The following is a 19836-nucleotide window of genomic DNA, read 5'->3' as shown; positions in this document are numbered from 1 at the left end:
CTATAACACGGTTGTTTGTTTGTTTTCGTCAGTTATGTTGTATAAAAAGTTTTATTTTGCTTATTTGAAAGTTGAGACATGGTACCCTCCCCCTCCTTTTGTCATGTTGTCCTGCGGGAGAAGACGTTGAGCCGGCAGCCTATATAACACGGTGGTTTTCTGTATGTACTAGTCAGAATCAGGGTCATTCTCTGAATTCGGTGCATTTTGTGTCACACAGGTTTATTTCAAATATTTGCATATAATGCAAACCACCTTTTTTGTTGAGAAAATCAAGAAATAGAAATATCCACGTGTCTTGGTAATGCAACATGCAAATATATTTAAAAATGTTTTTAAAAATGTTATGGGTTGTTGAAGTGTAGAGGTCAGCCAAATGAGCATGTCCTCGCTGACCAATATTAATTTGTCACAAATAATGCCCAGTAACTGTTATTTGTACCATTATAAACATCTTTGGTATACTTTAACCTAAAAAGAAATCTGAGAAAAATACATGAATTATTTATAAAATCGCACTTTTATGTCCCTCCAAATTTGTTCAATCCCATAACAGCATGCCAATCCCTCCTTTTTATAAATTTCCTCGGTACCCTGGAAGTGACATCACTTATTTCTCTTGCCTCTCACACGGTAAAGAAATTTAAGTGTTAGAAAAGTTTCGAAACTGTATAATAACCCTCGCTATAACGCGGTTCACCTTTCACGGTCTCGCTGCTTCGCGGATGTTTTTGTGCATTTATTTTTCACACTGCATTGTGTTCTGCGTCCTGATTGGCTAAACCAGAGGTTCCCAAACTGTGGGCGCGCCCCCAAGGGGGGCGAGGGGGGCACAGTTTGTATGCGCTGGGTTTTTACCTTAGAATGGCCAACTCTCTGTTATTCCTGTCAATTTGATACAGTAGAGGCTTCCGCACTTCCCATATTTGTGTCCTCTGTCACTTTTATCAGCAGTTAAAACTGTTTAATCCGTTAACATGTCGTAACCTGATTTTCCGAGCCGCCCTTAAACGCAACATGAGCGCTAAGACGCTCGAGCTGGGTCTACTACACCTGTGCGGCAGCGACGGAGACCTGCTGCTGCTTTGTAGAGCTGTTCAGGTTTGTGTTGGAATCATGGCAGCAAAACAGGAGAAAAAGTTGGGGAACCACTGAGCGAAACAGTCTCTGCGCTTCTTCTCTACCTGTTTGCCAGTAACGTTACGGTATTTAAATATAAGTAATACAGCTTGGCCATATTCAGGAGATGGAAACTGAACCTTTGAATACCTGCGGGGGAAAGGAAAAAAAAAAACTGGCCAGAGACGGCGCAAAGCCCGACCGGGGACTTGCTTGACGAGATCCATCGCTCTGCCGTAGATACAGCTGTGAATCTCGCAAAACAACTTAGAGGAGAGACGGCTTTAATAACATGACTCCGGATCACATTAAGGTCCGATTGATGCACACCCACATCCGCTGACCTGAAAACAGCTTTTGTTTTTTGGTTTCACTGTGGAATATTTAGTTATTCTGTATGATTGTAAAAAAAAAAATAACTACTTAACGGATTTCACCTATCATGGGTTATTTCCGGAACGCAACCCCCGAGAAAAACGAAAAAATCTATTTCATCATTTTTTTTATTTTATTTTTTTATCCAAGGACCGTCATCGTCAAGCTCAACCTTTCAACCCTGTTATGCATGTAAACTTTATTTATTGTTGTTTGGAAAAAAGTAAAGAATGATCTTTGAAACCTATTTCTTCTTTTCATATCATATGTTGCTCCTAGCTCAGAGGTTCCCAAACTGTGGGGGTTGCCATTGCTGGGGGGCGCGGTTTGCTGCCATGATATAGATGGGGGAGGGGAATAAATAAATAAAACGATGAACGCTGTGTGCGCTGGCCAACTTTCTGTTATTCCTATGTCAAATTGATACACTAGGGGCTTCTGCACTTCCCATATCCTTGCCCTCCGTCACTTTTATTAGCAGTTAAAACTTTAATCAATTAACATGTCATAACCTGTTTTTCCGAGCCGCCTTCAAACGCAACATGAGCGCTAAGACGCTCGCGCTGGGTCTACACCTGTGCGGCAGCGACGGAGACCTGCTGCTGCTCTGTAGAGCTGCTCAGGTTTGTGTTGGAATCATGGCAGCAAAACACAAAGAACTTTTCAGTTTTTTATCCAAACTAACCGAGTGAGTTGAGTAAAGCTGCTGGATGCAGGTAATGTCGGCTAAAATATGACTAGCTAATAATACAGCCCCTTAAATTTGTTAACAAGTAGCCTGCAGGCTACTGATGTCTGTGTTCAGCTACAGCGATTTATTTTGCCACTCCAAAATAAGTTGACCCCCCCACAACCCAACTGTCCCCATTTGTAATCCATATGGGGGGCCCAGGAGAGAATGTTTGGGAACCACTATCCTTGCTGATGTGGACATAAGGCAACTTTTAGTGAAAATCATCAACCCCATTACAAAAACAGTGATTTTGTAACGGGGTTGAATGTTGGAATGTTGTTAAGCCAGCCAGACTGTTCAACCCGGCTATAGTCTGGTCAAATTTTACACTGGGTTCAACCCCATAACGTGATACATTGTTATAATTTTTTTTATAATATCAGTAAATATTAGACTAATATTTGTTGGACTATATGCAAAGTTTAGAGTGATTCAAAATCATTAAAAAGTCTGATTTAATGTTTATTTTAAAATCTATTTTCACGATTTATGAAAAGCCCTTTTATATCAAGTTGCCATGCTCTACTTATCGGTCTTATTATGATTCACAATCAAATAAAATATACTTACAATTAGTTATTTTAATCAAGGGACAGTTGATCTCAAAGGAACTGGAAGAATTAGTTTAATTATGTTAGAGTTTTACTCAGAAGAATGAAATTGTCCCATTAAGAGGTTGAATTTAAAGCAATCGAAGTAGCAAAGAAATTCGTATTAATGTTTGGGATTTCATGCATAAAGTGGGGAGACACATTTTCTTGGAGGTTCAAGAAAACGATGCAATAGATGCGTTGTTTAAAAACACAATTTTTTGTGGCATGTTTTTTAGTAACCTGAGACCACAAATTCAAAGAATCACCCTAAAATCAAGAAAAAAAATAAACATTACAAAAATAATACATGAGCTTGTATCAAAAGTATTTCTCCAGCCTGAATAATCACAACCAATAATCATAAACACTTAAATAAACAAACGAATAGAATATAGAGCCTTTATTTCCCCCACAAAATTTTATCTACCTTTGCTAGCTGTTTTTGAAATGTTTATGAACACACATTCAGTTCTTTTGGTAAAAGAATGATCCACTAATTGACTGAGATTATAATTTTAGTCAATAAAAGACTTCATTTTTAAATGTGAAAGTTTTAAAAACACTGATATAGTGATCCACAGGACCCCCGAATAGACCTCATCAGGGAGGCTTAAGAGTGTGACCCCTCTGTAATTGGAACACACCCTCTGGTCCCCCTTTTTGAACAGGGGGACCACCACCCCAGTCTGCCAATCCAGGGGAACTGCCCCCGATGTTCATGCGATGTTGCAGAGTCGCGTCAGCCAACACAACCTTGCAACATCCAGAGCCTTAAGGAACTCCGGGCGGATCTCATCCACCCCTGGGGCCCTGCCGTCCCCAGAGATTGGAGAGCCCAACCCAGAGTCCCCAGGCTCAGCTTCCTCAATAGAAGGCATGTTGGTGGGATTGAGGAGGTCTTTGAAGTATTCTGCCCACAGGGCCCACAACGTCCCAAGTCGAGGGCAGCAGCACACCATCACCACTATAAACAGTGTTGGTGCTGCACTGCTTCCCCCTCCTGAGACGCCGGATGGTGGACCAGAATCGCCTCGAAGCCATGCAGCAGTCTCTTTCCATGGCCTCTCCAAACTCCTCCCACTCCCGAGTTTTTGCCTCAGCGACCACCCGAGTCGCATGACGCTTCACCTGCCGGTACCCATCAGCTGCTTCTGGAGTCTCACAGGCCAAAAAGGCCAGATAGGACTCCTTCTTCAGCTTGACAGCATCCCTCACTGAAGGTGTCCACCAACGGGTTCGAGGGTTGCCGCCGCGACGTTACAGTGCCGGTGTTAACAAGATGCTAACATTCAACCTCGTTACAAAATCACTGTTTTTGTAATGGGGTTGAAGATTTTCACTAAAAGTTGCCTTAAGCCCACATCAGGTAGGTTATGGAGCAACATTTGATATAATAAAAACAAGAAATGAACATTCTTTTCAAAGACAATTCTTTACTTTTTCCCAAACAACAATATAATTTATGTGTGCAACAGTTTTGAAAGGTTAGATACAGCTAATGTTTAAACATATTAGCTGTATCAGCTTGTCCATATTAAATAAATAAAATCAATTTGACTGGAATGGTTTCCAAGCATCCATACATTCATGCTGTTCACATATTAAATGGACGTGCAAGTCATTATTAGTGTGACGTTACTAGAAGACCGACCATATAAAAGGAAAATTGGTGCTCTCTCTCCATCGTGACAGTGAACACCTTCTACGGTGGCGCTACCTTGTGAGGGCAGAGACAGCTGAGGACACTTGATTGAACATGGCAACCAGGTGGGGAATCTGCGGCGCAGGGAAGATCAGTCATGACTTTACTGTGGCTCTGAAAACTCTTCCTGCTGAAGACCATCAGGTGAGCGCGCCTGTTGCAACAGAGATAAATCCCAAGTGTGATTTAGATGAAACGCGCCTCCTTGTGTGTCATAGTAACATTATTCCGGGTACTTAACTACCTCCTTATAGTTCTTGTAAGATGTATATTTTTTTATAAATTGAGCACACATGATGTTGAGTCATGTCTAAATTTGCAGACGACCGTTAATGATTTTGTAAAACGTTTGCATTTGTATTAACTGCCAAGCTGCCAAACTTTCTACCATATAGCACAGAATAGGACGCATGTAGTTGTTTCTGGAAAATTAGTCTGGGAGTAACGGAGAACTGGAAATTAACAATTAAATTGTACAGCCTCAGTCATGCATCTTTACAGGACCAGTCAGGCAAATGTCACTTTTTTCCAACTGTGAAACAAAGTGAGTTTATAGGAATGATGCCCTCTGCTGGATGACAAGTGAAAGTGCCAAAAAGATGTAAGGCCTAAAAACAGATTACTTTCGAATTATTTTTAGTAAAGTGGAATGGATGTCTTTACCAAATAAGAAAATAACAATTTACCTCTAAAGTATTTATAATTAATGTGTATCATCTGTGACTTCACAGGTTGTGGCTGTTGCAGCTCGTAAATTGGAGGACGCTCAGGAGTTTTCCAGAAAACACAACATCTCTAAGGCTTATGGCAGCTATGAGGAGCTGGCCAGAGATCCAGATGTAGGTCAGTGTCCTTCTGCCAGAGTTTTTCAGTTTATTTTTAATTTTGAAACTTTACAATACCTCCTATATTAAATGTTTTCTTTTATCCAGTTTTAATTTTCTTTGTTTCATACTGCCATTTCTGAAAAAATATTGAAGAGCATCATTCAGTGTTATGTTTGACTTGTGTGCAGATGTTGTGTATGTTGGAGTCGTCCATCCATGCCATCTGAACGCCTGTAAACTTTTCATAAATGCTAAGAAGAATGTTCTGTGTGAGAAGCCGCTGGCCATGAATGCTAAGGAAGTGAAAGAGATTCTGGACTCTGCCAAAAAGAACGACGTCTTCCTCATGGAGGTAAGCCTGTAGCAAACTAGGAAGAAAAAAATAATTTCTCTGTATATAATTTACTATTGCACACTTGAAGACCTTCAAAAGTTAAACAGTTTAAAACATGTTTTCTCTCCAGGCTGTGTGGACCCGTTTTTTCCCAGCCTCTGTGGAGATCAGAAAGTTGTTGGCTCAAGGGGAGATAGGAGAGGTGAAGATGGTCGGTGCGGAGTACGGTGTGCCACTATTCCACGTGCCAAGATCAGATCAGAAGGACCTCGGTGGAGGAGCATTACTAGGTCTTGGTATCTCCTGCCTTCAATTCATAAGTATGGTGTACAACGCAGAGAAGCCAGAGAGTATCAAAGCCAGCGGAACCTGCCTGGAGACGGGTAAGGAGTTAACAGGATGAGGCATTCATGTAACCTTGGAGGCTGTGCCGACTCAGTGACATAATGTGAGATAGATAGTTAAGATATTTGTAATTGTGTGCAGATTCCTCCTGGGATTAATATTGAAAAGAAAAGCTGCTTACTTTGTTTATTATGACATGAGACTCACTGATGAACTTATCAAGTATTGAAATCAGAAAGTTAACTTGTCTCTGATTTGCTTAATCAAATTTTAAACATGCGTTTCCCCCCTATTTGAATGTTTCAAAAGTAAGAACCAAACTACCATTTTTCGTAGGTGTTTGGTTTTAATAGGAAAATTCAGATTGATGCATGTTTTCTGGCTTTGTTACAGTATATAATTCCATACTGTAGTAGAGAATTACAACCTTTTTTTATTTTTTTTACAACCTTTCTCTGCACATAGTTCTGAAATGCCAGAAAACTAATAATTTTTACAAATTAAAATGAATAAGTACATTAGGTCAGACTTAGAAAACGGATCATTTCATATCTTACAAATCTGGTATAAAAGAAATCTAATTAGAATGTTCCCAAAGGTATTTTTACCTCCTGATAGACCTTGTATAAACTCTAAATTAGCTTACAACTCTTTATTTTCAGCTTTTGCAGCTGTATTTTGAGTTTTAGCATCTTTTATCTACACTGTGTTGTATATTCTCATTCCTGTAGGAGTGGACGAGAGTGTTGCTGTCATTCTTCAGTATTCTAAAAACAGAATGGCGACGTTCACCTGCTCTGCTGGGGTCCAGCTTCACAGTGAAGCCTTTATTGCTGGGACAAAAGGCATAATAGAGGTAGGTTACCAAGGATGGCATGGCAACAATTCAAAAAGACCATTGAGTATGTTTAGTAGTTTGAGTGTTTTTATGTAGAAGAAATTAGAAGTGTCTTCAAACTCTGGTTTGACTTTAATTCGATCCACATGCTCCAGGTACCTTCACCGATGTGGTGCCCCACCTCACTGGTTGTTAATAAGAAGGAGACCCAATATCCGGTACCTGAACCCTCCTTGCCTCTCAACTTTACCTACAGCACAGGGAAGCGTTACGAAGCAGAGGAGGTCCGCCAATGTCTGCTCAAGGGTAATGAGACATCAGCATTTTGCCTTCTGTAGGTCTGGTACCATTAGCTGCAGAACCTCTAAGATTCCAGAACCATCACAGAAGATAATGTTGTGATTGAACCTACCGTTTCTGTGTAATCAGAACTAAGTTGTGATTTGTGGGGATGGCTTCTGTCAAAACTGTTTCATAACTATTTTGATAACTGTTTTCATAACTGCTGAAGCAGACAAGATTCAGCAGAGTTAAATCACTGTTCAATATAGTTTTGGATATTTTAGGAAAAGTCTTGAAGTATGGGATGCTTGGGGTTCAAAGCAGCGGGAGGGTGTATGTGGGGAATAAAAGGGAAAATAGGAGGTACTGACAAAGTTGGACAGAACATAATTGAAGTGAAATATTAACATCTTGTAAAACAGGGTTTACAAGTCAACTGCATAAGCTTCTCCCATCTCTGAACGTCTGTGGAGCATTTGTGTCTGTAGCAGCCGACTCATCAGTATGTTTCTCTTTGCAGGGCTGAAGGAGAGTCCAGTCATGCCTCATGCTGACTCTCTGCTGCTGGCTGAAATGGGGGATGAGATCCGCCGGCAGGTGGGAGTGGTGTACAGCCAGGACTGCCAGTAAAAGTTCAACTTTTTCCATGCTGTGATTAAATACAGCCAGTTTACAATGACTTACTGTTTAATTCAAGAATAGTTCATTTCATGTGATTTAAGAAGTGTTTATATTTTTGTAGGGAAACAACACTACTTGATCTCCAACTTTGATTAACTTTTGAAATATAAACCACTAAAGATGGCCTCTCTCAAACACGAGAGGTTGGGAAGCTGTTACCTTTTCATATTTACATGTTGTACACCAGCTTTGCATACAGATGTATTGAAACTCACTGAACACCGACAACAATGAAATGAAATGTAAAATCTTTGATCATCTGTGAAATAAATGTGATAGCAAAGTTCTAAAAAAGACAAATGTTTTTCTTTAACCCATCTTTAAAGTGTGTTCAGCAGTGTTCGTCTCCTTGAATGTGTTAAATTGTGTTTGTGCAAAAGCGGACTATAGAGACTTTTGCTTTTTATATAAATTATATCAGCAGCAAGTTAACTTTTCTGACAAATTGCAGTTGTCTTTGAATTGGTAATTAAGAGAAAATATAAATGTATAAACTAACCTGGTCTTAAGTTAAAAAAAATGATTGTGCCACAGGTGGTTGCAGAACATGACGATGAATCTTTACATCACTAGACTTTGTAGAGTAAAACATATGGCTCTCAAAGGGGCCTGCACAAACCGGCTCTCAGGCTCCCACTTCTGCTTCCATCAATCACATTTTTTGATGAAAAACAAATCCAGTGTACACATTTCAACATGGTGTAGCACTGACAAAATGACTCATTACGCCTTGCTTCACACTTCCCTCTCCCCCTCCCAGGATTTTTCAAAATGGTTGACACCTCCTTGTGCTGGGTTCAGTCAGTCACCCTGCCTTTGCATTGACATTGAGACGGAAATGAAGGCAGGATGTCGCTCCTGTAACTGCTGCAATACAGTTTCTCTCCCATTTGATTAACACCCACAGAACAAAAATGTATCTCATTTACAATGACAGCCAGGGGGAGGGTGGAAAAAACCCTGTTTATAACTATCAATCACAATAGGATTAGAATGTTTCTCTCTGGTCCTTTTTATTTCTCATTAATTAAAGTTGTTAATGAAACACAGAACTGATTCATGACAACAGAAACTTTTTATAGCATCTACCATGATTAGTCCAGCAAAGAACAATGTATAAAAAACATTCTAAAATCCCTAACTCTCCTTTATGTTCCCTCTGTTTCAATAAAAATATAGTACATGTTTTCATTGTTACAAAGATACAGGGTCATTGCCATTGCTAATGACAGAATGTTTCTGGCACCAAGATGCTCAGATTAAGTGATGTGACAATGTGACACTAAACTGTCTGTTGTGATCAACCACTTCTGATGGCAAAAAGATCCACACCGCCTGTGAAGAAACTTGAGACTGACCATGTGATCCAGAAGGAACGCCATTCTTCCAAGTCTCGGTGGAATAAAGACGCAGACCCAGAAATAAATTAATCAATACATAAATGTGAAGCTGTAAAAGTGGAAGGCAATCGTACTGTCTGGGCTGAATTAATGAGGTGCTTCCTTCCATCCACATCTCAAGGTTTTTAAAAGCTCATCAGCCATCTTTACCGTCCACTAATATCCTCTGGCTGAGCAGAGGAGGCTGAAGGAAAAAAAAAAAAGAAATGCCAGCCACTTTTTAATAGAAATTAAAATCTGTTGAGCTAAAAGCGTCTTATTTTCAGTGGCTGCTTATGGCTTAGCTGAGGATGAGGGTGAAATCAGGGGATCCCAGGGCAGAGAGGTCGGACCCCATCCAAATCCTGTCCCACTCTGACCACCTGAGCCTCTGCTTTCACTGCTCTCTTTACTGGCACCTGACTCAGGCAGCACAGAACCAATTTGTTGCTTCACACCAATTCAAGTTGCACTTACCCTGCTGGGTTACACCTATTCTCCTCTCACCTGTAGGGTTTTTTTTTTCAGTACCAGAGGCGATTACACAGAAATACAGGAAAAGTAACTTTACAGTTTGCTCAAACTAAAAAAAAAAAAAAAAAAAAAAGTATGTTGCATAGAGTAATTGGCAATCCATATGGCTAACAGGACTTGTGGTATATTCAGCATTATCAGGACAGGCCCAATGCTATTTACATGAGTCGTGTCAAATCTTGAGAGCCAGGGAGAGAAAGCTAACTCTGCTGACGACACAGCGTCCTCTACTGGCAGAGTGTGGCAGGGAGTTTACACAACTCGCATATACTGATATAAATTTGTTATAAAAGTATTACTGATTGCACTTTAAAAATTAGGTAACTTTGTTATTAAAGGTAAAGTTTAAACAGTAATGATTTCTTGGTTAATGTCAAGTTGTCGTAACAAAGACATTTTGAATAATGTCAACTTTGTATTAAAAGTGTCATAATTTACCGAATGACACTTTATGACAACAGTCATAAATATTCATGAAGGCTTATTCATGTTCATGACAGGCGTTTTGTCATGTTTATGAAAGTGTCATGTCAGTCTTATTCAACCCCCTTCAAATAAAGTGTTACCTTTAATTCATATGTCCTTTCCAGATAAATAAAGCAGTCATTGTAAGATGTGTGATTGATGACTCTAATAAAGAACTAATTGAAAAGGTTTGTTTTCAAATAACAACAGCTAGCAAAGGTAGATAAAATTTTGTGGGTGGAATAAAAGGCTCTGTATTCTATTCGTTTGTTTATTTCTTAAGGGTTTATAATTGTTGTTTGTGGTTATTCAGGCCGGATAAATACTTTTGATACAGGCTCATGTATTGTTGTAATTTTTACTTTTTTCTCTTGAGTTTAAAGAGACAAGCATTGCAAATTAGCGATGGCTATGCTAATGTTTAAACATATTAATTGTTTCTAAAATAATTTTTAATGACCCTATTAGTGATATTTTACTCAGTTTTACAGACAAGTGCTTGTCAAGAAACAAAAGAAATATTTAAAACAAAAAACAACAAAGTCCATCTGACGGAGTTGACACAGAGCTGAAGATGGTGACAAATTAGTGAGTAAAAAGAAAAACTTGATACATATGAAGTAATGCAATTTATGTAAAATACATTAAAATGAATTAACTGCACATTTAAGTGAGATTTGTCAACAATTTCACTGAAAGAGTCAGAAAAACTCTGACGGGAGTTGACAAAAAGCCAAACTACCTCAATAGAGCTTTGGAGTTGACGTCACAGGATATGACGTTTTCGTTGCTCGGCGCCATGTCTGGGGTCCACAGACCAAAACAAACTATTCAGAACACCGGTGTTTTCATTGTGTTACCAACCGCAGTAAAGTTGTTTTCAAGTTGGATACTGGATAAACCGAGCTCCACGGAGTAAGAGACGTTCAGCTCAAGGTTGATCCGATTTATGAACGCTAATTTCGGCCAGCTGTTCTTAAGTCTCTCCACAAGCGCTCGGAGTTTCACATTGCTGCTGTCAATTTCCGAACACTCCTGTGCATAAATGCTTTGTCTTGTGACCAACTGATACCAAAAAGTGGACATTCATGCTATTACACGAGGCATACTATCTTCTATTAAAATTTTAAGTCATATTCAATAATTTTAATATTAAATGTTTTCTTCAGTAGCTTCCAAATTGTGTCCCATTAACTCAATCTGCTTGAAATTGTTCTACTAGATTGTATAGATGAGGCACACTCACCTTTATTACATCTGAACACCTTTTATATATTTTTTAGCTATTTCTGCAGTCAAAATTTTTTATTTTTCTTAGCTTGTAGGTCATGTAACCTATTAACTCAAAATCTGTGTACAATTATTCTATTAAACTATAGATTAGGCATATTTTTATTCCATTTTGACCCCTTTTTTAACCAGAATTATATTTTAAAAAAAAGAAAATTCATAAAATGTATTACCTCAGATGATCATCACTTGTTACCTGTAATGTTCAATTGCATAAAATTCTAGGCCAGGATCTATGTCATTACATGTTCACTTACCTGAAATATGTTAAATACAACAAATATTTATTAAAGTGTGGTCTATTTCATAAAATTTGTCACCTTTATTGTTTAATTACACATTAAATGTTTAAAGATGGGCTCTTTCATCTGGTTTGTGTCATGATGTGGCGGTGGACACAAATGCAGCAGGCAGTGGACTTACTTTATGTGGATGTAGAAACAAGGCTGATCTAACAATAAGAACTAAGGAACACAGAGCAAGAGAAACTAGAAGATCTAAACAAAGAAATAACCCAACTAGAATGACACAGAAAGATACAGACTCAGACATGGAACAATAACTGAACCTATGGTGATCAAATTAAGAAATAAACATTACTAGAAACCCTGCAGGGAGGCTGAAATAAGAAATAACTAGAAGGATAAAATAGAATAGTCATTAAAGAAGGCTTGACATGGACTCAGACAAACAAGGAAAAGCAATAATATTATTCTAACTACACTAAATACCATGAACCACTTAAGTGAATTGAAACACAAAGTTAATAAAATGAAAAGCAAAACAAACCCAAAAACCCAGTGTCTTGACAGATGTCTGATTATATAATTGTTTCCTTTAATCACATAAAATATTTAAAAATATAATCTCATTACATGTATGTTTATTACCTGAATATTTAAATATCAAATTGTTACTTAAAATGTGATTCTTTTCTTCACGTTTACATGCAACTTGAAGTGCTTGAATCAAACGATTCATGAATGTTTAATACATTAAATTATTAAATGAGAGAACAGCCACTTCCAACTGTATTTCAACACAAATGGTTCCTGTTCCTCTTCAGAGTCTGCAGCCTTGCTGAGCTCCTCTCCTGGGGTTCCTTCCTCCTCAGCCTCTCCAACTTGCTCCTCTTCTGTTGCCTCTGCTACTGTGTTTTCATTATTTATCTCTTCTGGGGTAAATAATGAAATCAGTCTCAGTAACCTGTTGATGGTTTTGCTGTATCGCCTCTTTAATTGACGCCCATGTCGGTCCGATGTTGTGGCGTTTACCTCAGTGACCCACATTCAGCACTGGACCCCAGTCAGGATTGAGCTCATCCATTTCATACGTCGGTTTGCCTTTAAGAGGACATATCAGAACACATCGCTATTAAAGCTGTACATTTGATAACACTAGTAAAATAGTTTACTTCACAATAATGTAATAACCTCGATGTCCACTGACAAAACTCGGACTATGCTACATAAACAATATTAGCCCGAGCTAAACAACAGAAACTGAACGTAAGAACACTCGGACAAAATCATAGAACAACATTATGACACAAAACCAACAAAGCAAATTTAGACACTCACCAGAAAGGAAATGTCTGGAGGAAACTTGTAGGTATCTGGGGATTTTGGAGAACGTGATATCAAGACGTGTCACCGCTGATACCAGGACATTCGTCTTCTTTTCGTTAGCACCGATAGCTTAGCCTCCTCACGTTGTTTCCAAGCAGGATAATAGTGAAACCAAAGTCCGTCTTATATCCTTTTACCGTTTCAGTCGTGTGATCGGACATTACAGACAATAACGTAGCAAGTTCGTACCATAGCTAAATTATTTTAAGTAACTTGGATTGAAAAAATCTGCGAGACTGTTTTTTTTTATACTGCGAGACTGTTGTCTATGGACCCCTAAGATGGCGCTGATACCCCTCCGACTAGAGCAGTGACGTCACGCTCCAAAGCTCTATGTATATGATGTTATTCTGAAGGAGGCCATATTGTAGCTCATCAGGTCCATGAAATCTTTACAGTATACTAAAATTAAGCTTTTATTTCACAAAATTTCATCAAAGTTTTGTAAATTGTCAGTTATGGAGTTGACACAACATAGTTGTGACGAGCAACTTCGGAATAAAACAAAAGAAACAACTAAAGAATATCATAAGCTAACCAGAGCTAACTAGCCCTCTTAGCAAAAGAAGAGAAAATACAACGTCATGGGGTCCTCAGAAGTTCTGGTGCCCCCCAATAATGCCTGATTTTTTAACATTCTGTTTATGTCTTACGGTGTTGACAAAAACGTGGGACAAATTTCGCTGGAGCTGGAAAATATATAAAAATGATTTTTAATTAAATTTATTGATACTTTTATAATTATTTATATAAATATTTATACTTGATTGTCATAATATACTATCTTAGTATTTCTTTAATTGTTTTAAACTATTATAATGTGTTGAGTTCTGCTCCGGGACAAGGGATTTTACAGGCAGCATCAACCTACTACAATGTTTAAAATAAAAATAAAAAAATATTCAGCAAACACCAGGAAATATACATTGTTGTGCTCACATGACCCAGATTAGTCAGATATTTGAAAAAAATTATATTTTGTGTATATTTTATTTACAATTTGTGCTTTATCCATAGGACATGTTATGTCCCTATTCTCAAGAATCACTGATTATTATTATTGTTGTTGTTATTTGTTTTATTCATTAATTTTTTGTCTAATATATGTGTATATATATTTAGATAAGTAGATATAGAGATAGATATAGATAAACAGACCATCACGAACCACACTCCATACCAGTAAGTGGCGGTAATGCTAGTAACAGTTTGTTGCCAACCGCCAGTAAAAGCAAGAACAAGAAGAAGCTGAGGACACTTGGTTCAACATGGCAACCAGGTGGGGAATCTGCAGCGCAGGGAAGATCAGTCATGACTTCACTGTGGCTCTGAAAACTCTTCCTGCAGAAGACCATCAGGTGGGTTTGTTAAGCTGCAGGGAAAATCAAACACTGTCTTTCGGTGCAAAGCATTATGTCGGGAGTTGTTATGGCAGACAGACGGGATTTCTACGAGTTATTCTCTAAGTAAAAGTTCTGTTAAAAATCAGTTTTTGCTTCCCAGCTGAGCGGACAGGCTTAAAATGTGCATGCAGTAGATTTTAGCGAGTTGTATACAAAGTTGCAAATTGCAGGCCGTGGTCGACATTTAATTTTACAAACAGTAGAAGCTCTTAACCTCCCAGCCAGCATACGTAGGTGGGCCCCATATGGGGAAAAGGAGGACAGACAATATGAAGTGGATTTTTTTTTTTTAATGGAGAAACATCTAGACTTCCCTTTATGGCCAAACCCAGGTCGGGCCACCATGGAAACTGCTGACAAACCCTTTTGGGACCCATATCATTTTATGGATGAGGATTGCAACAAGCTTTTTAGGGGATACTGTAAAAAACGTGCAGTGCATCACTGCATATTTATGCCCCATGTTGTGTTAGTAATATAGGCATTTTCAACAAAATAGATCAACATTTATTGTTGTAACATGATAAATTGTGATAGGTCAAATGTCCTGTTTCAATGTGCTGTAAAAGGAACACAAGAACATTTAGTTAGAAAATATTGTCTGTCATGTCAAAATGCCACAGATTTCAATGGAGTTTAATACTTTAACAATGTGTACTGAGATCCTCAGGAAGGTGGTTGTACTGTAACTGACTGTACTTGCAGGTTGTGGCTGTTGCAGCTCGTAAATTGGAAAATGCTCAGGAGTTTGCCAATAAACACAGCATCTCTCGAGTTTATGGCAGCTATGAGGAGCTGGCCAGAGATCCAGACATAGGTCAGTATCCATTTGCCAGAGGTTTTTCAGTTTATTTTTAATTTTCAAACTTTACAATACCTCCTGCTCTATATTAAGTGTTTTCTTTATCCAGTTTTAATTTTCTCAATATTTCATACTGTTATTTCTGAAAAAGATCGAAGAGCATCATTCAGTGTTATGTTTGACTTGTGTGCAGATGTTGTGTATGTTGGAGTCATCCACCCATACCATCTGAGCGCCTGTAAACTTTTCACAAATGCTAAAAAGAATGTTCTGTGTGAGAAGCCGCTGGCCATGAATGCTAAGGAAGTGAAAGAGATTCTGGACTCTGCCAAAAAGAATGACGTCTTCCTCATGGAGGTAAGCCTGTAGCAAACCAGGAAGAAAAAAATAATTTCTCTGAATACAGTTTACTATTACACACTTGAAGACCTTCAAAGGTTAAACAGTTTAAAACATGTTTTCTCTCCAGGCTGTGTGGACCCGTTTTTTCCCAGCCTCTGTGCAGATCAGAAATCTGCTGGCTCAGGGGGAGATAGGAGAGGTGAAGATGGTCCGTGCCGACTTTTGTGTGCCGCTGTTGCACGTGCCAAGATCAGTTCAGAAGGACCTCGGTGGAGGAGCATTACTAGATCTTGGCATCTATTGCCTTCAATTCATAAGTATGGTGTACAACGGAGAGAAGCCGGAGAGTATCCAAGCCAGCGGGATCTGCCTGGAGACGGGTAAGGAGTTAACAGGATGAGGCATTCATGTAACCTTGGAGGCTGTGCCAAATCAGTGACATTATGTGAGATACTTTATACTCAAGTGAGTTAACATTTTTATAATTGTGTGTTGATTCCTCCTTGGATGAATATTGAAAAGAAAAGCTGCTTACTTTTTAAAATTTTGACTTGAGACTCACTGATCAACTTGTCAAGTATTGAAATCAGAAAATGTTTACTTGTCTGTGGTTTGATTGGTCAAATTCTAAAACACGCGTTTCCCCCTGTTTGTTAAATGTTTCAAAAGTAAGAACCAAACTACCATTTTTGGTAGGAGTTTGGCTTTTAATAGGAAAAGTCGGATTGATGCATCTTCAGCTTTCACACAAACCTTGAGCTGTCAATAAACTTTTTTTTGAAAATGTAGATTAACCATCATAAATTAAAATGAATAAGTACATCAAGTCAGACTTAGAAAATTGATCATTTCATATCTTACAAATCTGATGTAACAGAATTGTAATCTAATTAGAATGTTCCCAGTACTATATTCACCTCCTGATAGGTCTTGTAGAAACTCTAAATTAGCTTATAACTTTTTTATTTTCAGCTTTTGCGGCTGTATTTTGAGAATTGACATCTTTTCTCTAAACTGTGTTGTATATTCACATCCCTGTAGGAGTGGACGAGAGTGTTGCTGTCATTCTTAAGTATTCTAAAAACAGAATGGCGACGTTCACCTGCTCTGCTGGGGTCCAGCTGCCCAATGATGCCATTATTGCTGGGACAAAAGGCAAAATCCAGGTAGGTTACCAAGGATGGCATGACAACAACTCAAAAAGACCATTGAGTATGTTTAGTCATTCGAGTGTCTTTATGTAGAAGAAATTAGAAGTGTCTTCAAACTCTGGTTTCACTTTAATCTGATGCACATGCTCCAGGTACCTTCACCGATGTGGTGCCCCACCTCACTGGTTGTTAATGAGAAGGTGACCCAATATCCGGTACCTGAACCCTCCTTGCCTCTCAACTTTACCAACAGCACAGGGATGTGTTACGAAGCAGAGGAGGTCCGCCAATGTCTGCTCAAGGGTAATGAGACATCAGCATTTTGCCTTCTGTAGGTCTGGTACCATTAGCTGCAGAACCTCTAAGATTCCAGAACCATTGCAGAAGATGATGTTGTGCTTGAACCTACTGTTTCTGTGTAATCAAAACAGAGTTGTGATTTGTGGGGATGGCTTTTGTCCAAACTGTTTCATAAATGCAAGCAGACAAGATTCAGCAGAGTTAAATCACTGTTCAATATAGTGGTGGATATACAGACACCCTGTGTATTGTACATAAATAGAAACATAATTTATAATGGAAATACTTAATATGTTACAATGGTTTGGAAGATCTACCAGTCTATTATCGATCAGCATTTTAAAAAAATAAAATATTAGAGCATATTTCACCACTTCACCTTGTAAAACAATTTTATGCGTAATTAGATATAAAGTGTCCCGGAATATGTAAGGCATGTTACTTGGGTTGCTAACAATTGTTGCAACCCAGAGAGCTTTTGGCAATATTCTGAACTCTTAGTATTTGTGATGTTTGTGACCCAAGCTGACCACAAATGGCTAAAATCCACTAATTTCTGCTCCCCTCCAAAAGCAAGTATAATTACTGCCTATTTTAACAGTTCAAACACCAAATTTATCTGTATAGAAACCGTCTTAATACTTGTGCTGATGCTAACATCTACATTCTTCTTTATTTTTGTTGGGTGTGAACAGCTCCAAGAATAATCAATGAGTTTCCTGGATTAACTGCTTTGTAAACACCAACTAATAGCATCAAGTAGCTCTGCTAATATTTATTGATAAACATTAGAGAAAAAAGCAAAAATAACATATGTGATAATATTGCCAGTTTTTTAATGGAGTCGATAAATCTAAATTTTTATCATGAAACATTCTTCATGATAAATGATAAACAATACCACAGGGTTCACCAACTCCGGTCCTCAAGGGCTACCATCCTGCAACTTTTAGATTCACCTCTGCTCCAAAATGTCTGAATTCCCTCACCAGCATTCATTCCTCTCTGCAATAGGCTGGAAACGAGCAGTTTATTTGATCCAGGTGTGTTTGAGCAGAGACGCATCTAAAAGTTACAGGATGGTAGCCCTCGAGGACTGGAGTTGGTGATCCCTGCAATACAATGATTCTGCTATTACAGAAACATGCTAGAGAGCAGCAATGATGAAGACAAACATTTCCACTACCTTTTTTTTATTATATTTTTTTGTAAACATTAGTGTAAAGGTTGTAGTAATCCCAGGGTTGTCAGAAGACCCTTAGATTTTTTTGGATTTACACACATAAATAGATTTTGTTATTGGATGTTGTACATATCCAATAAATAACCATGAGTTCAGGTCTTTGTGTGAAGTAATGTACTTTATGTTACAAACATCGTATAGCTGAGATATTAAAAAAAGCCACTTCAGGAATAGTCATAAAATATGAGATGCCTGTGGCTCAATGCAGCAGGAGGGTGTATGTGAAAATAGGAAAAATAGGAAGTATTGACAAAAGGTTGAACAAAAACATAACTAAAAAAGGTGAACAATTAACATCTTGTAAAACGAGGTTTAAAAGTCAACTGCATAAGCTCCTCATCTCTGAACTTCTGTGGAGCATTTGTGTCGGTAGACAGCTGACTCATCAGTATGTTTCTCTTTGCAGGGCTGAAGGAGAGTCCAGTCATGCCTCATGCTGACTCTCTGCTGCTGGCTGAAATGGAGGATGAGATCCGCCGGCAGGTGGGAGTGGTGTACAGCCAGGACTGCCAGTAAAAGTTCGACTTATTCATGCTGTGATTAAATACAACCAGTTTACAATGGAGACGAACTTACTCTGTTTAATTCAGGAATACAGTGATCCCTCGTTTTTCGTGGGGTTTGCGTTACAGAAATAACCCATGATAGGTGAAATCTGTGAAGTAGTTACCTTTATTTTATGTTTTTTTTACAATTATTATACAGTATAATTAAATACTCTACATTGAAACCAAAGTGCAAAATCTGTTTTCAGGTCAGCGGATGTGCCTGTGCATCAATCGGGCCTTAATGTGATCTGGAGTCATGCTATTAAAGCCGTCTCTCTTCCAAGCTGCTTTGCGATATTCACAGCTGTATCTACGGCAGAGCGATGGATCTCGTCAAGCGAGCCTCCGGTCGGGCTTTGCGCTGCCTCTGGCCAGTTTTTTCCAGTAGGCATTCAAAGTTTCAGTTTTCATCTCCTGAATAGCCAAGATGTATTACTTATATTTAAATACCGTAACGTTAATGGCACACATATAGAGAAGAACCGCTGAGACTTTTCAGCTAATCAGGACGCAGAACCCAATGCAGTGTGAAAAAAACTGCACAAAAAAAAAAATCTGCAAAGCAGCAAGACCTAGAAAAGTGAACCGCGTTACAGCGAGGGATCACTGTAGTCCATTTCATGTGATTAAAAAGTGTTTATATTTTTGTAGAAAATTACTTCTTTGATTAACTTATTTTTGAAATATAAACCACTCAAGATGACCTCTCTCAACCACATGAGAGCAGTTAGGAAGCTGTTATCTCTTTATATTTACATGTTACACACCAGCTTTGTATACAGATTTATTAATATAATACTCACTGAACACTGTCAACAATAAAATGAAATGTAAAATCTTTGATAATCTGTGAAATAAATGTTATAGCAAATTTCTAAAAAAATGGCAAATCTGTTCTTCTTTAACCCATCTTTAAAGTAAG

General features: G+C 38.3%; 2 protein-coding genes and 1 long non-coding RNA gene across 3 annotated transcripts; 2 read left to right on the top strand and 1 right to left on the bottom strand.

Annotated features, from left to right (window-relative positions):
- The first annotated feature begins 4513 nt into the window (after nucleotides 1-4513).
- Nucleotides 4514-8129, top strand: LOC148160268 (trans-1,2-dihydrobenzene-1,2-diol dehydrogenase-like). The gene is made up of 7 exons (XM_088004423.1): nucleotides 4514-4666; nucleotides 5254-5365; nucleotides 5538-5701; nucleotides 5814-6066; nucleotides 6760-6884; nucleotides 7022-7172; nucleotides 7669-8129. The coding sequence occupies exons 1-7, from the start codon at nucleotides 4577-4579 to the stop codon at nucleotides 7776-7778; spliced, it is 1005 nt and encodes a 334-aa protein (XP_087860549.1). The 5' UTR covers nucleotides 4514-4576; the 3' UTR covers nucleotides 7779-8129.
- Nucleotides 8130-11799: 3670 nt separating this feature from the next.
- On the bottom strand, nucleotides 11800-13460 carry LOC148160267 (uncharacterized). Its single transcript, XR_015762548.1, has 2 exons — nucleotides 13078-13460; nucleotides 11800-12840 (listed from the first exon to the last, which is right to left on the bottom strand). It is a non-coding gene; the product is annotated as an uncharacterized LOC148160267 (long non-coding RNA).
- An 896-nt stretch (nucleotides 13461-14356) lies between these two features.
- On the top strand, nucleotides 14357-19797 carry LOC148160266 (trans-1,2-dihydrobenzene-1,2-diol dehydrogenase-like). The gene is made up of 7 exons (XM_088004422.1): nucleotides 14357-14483; nucleotides 15234-15345; nucleotides 15524-15687; nucleotides 15800-16052; nucleotides 16714-16838; nucleotides 16976-17126; nucleotides 18773-19797. Exons 1-7 carry the CDS (start codon nucleotides 14394-14396, stop codon nucleotides 18880-18882), a joined length of 1005 nt encoding a protein of 334 aa, XP_087860548.1. The 5' UTR covers nucleotides 14357-14393; the 3' UTR covers nucleotides 18883-19797.
- The last annotated feature ends 39 nt before the right edge of the window (nucleotides 19798-19836 follow it).

Source organism: Poecilia mexicana, unplaced genomic scaffold (assembly GCF_051168715.1).
Source record: "Poecilia mexicana isolate PSO_F unplaced genomic scaffold, ASM5116871v1 scaffold_3, whole genome shotgun sequence".
Classification (NCBI taxonomy): Eukaryota; Metazoa; Chordata; class Actinopteri; order Cyprinodontiformes; family Poeciliidae; genus Poecilia; species Poecilia mexicana.
The sequence above is the reverse complement of the archived record's forward strand: the minus strand, read 5'-3'. Positions and strand labels throughout refer to the sequence as shown.

What these genes read in the sequence shown, in the direction of transcription:
- LOC148160268 (XM_088004423.1), top strand. Translation starts at nt 4,577, where the DNA reads ATGGCAACCAGGTGGGGAATCTGCGGCGCAGGGAAGATCAGTCATGAC. An exon ending in TTCCTGCTGAAGACCATCAG is followed by an intron (nt 4,667 to 5,253) that starts GTGAGCGCGCCT and finishes GTGACTTCACAG; the next exon opens with GTTGTGGCTGTTGCAGCTCG. An exon ending in GGACAAAAGGCATAATAGAG is followed by an intron (nt 6,885 to 7,021) that starts GTAGGTTACCAA and finishes CACATGCTCCAG; the next exon opens with GTACCTTCACCGATGTGGTG.
- LOC148160266 (XM_088004422.1), top strand. Translation starts at nt 14,394, where the DNA reads ATGGCAACCAGGTGGGGAATCTGCAGCGCAGGGAAGATCAGTCATGAC. An exon ending in GGCCAGAGATCCAGACATAG is followed by an intron (nt 15,346 to 15,523) that starts GTCAGTATCCAT and finishes ACTTGTGTGCAG; the next exon opens with ATGTTGTGTATGTTGGAGTC. An exon ending in CGGGATCTGCCTGGAGACGG is followed by an intron (nt 16,053 to 16,713) that starts GTAAGGAGTTAA and finishes ACATCCCTGTAG; the next exon opens with GAGTGGACGAGAGTGTTGCT.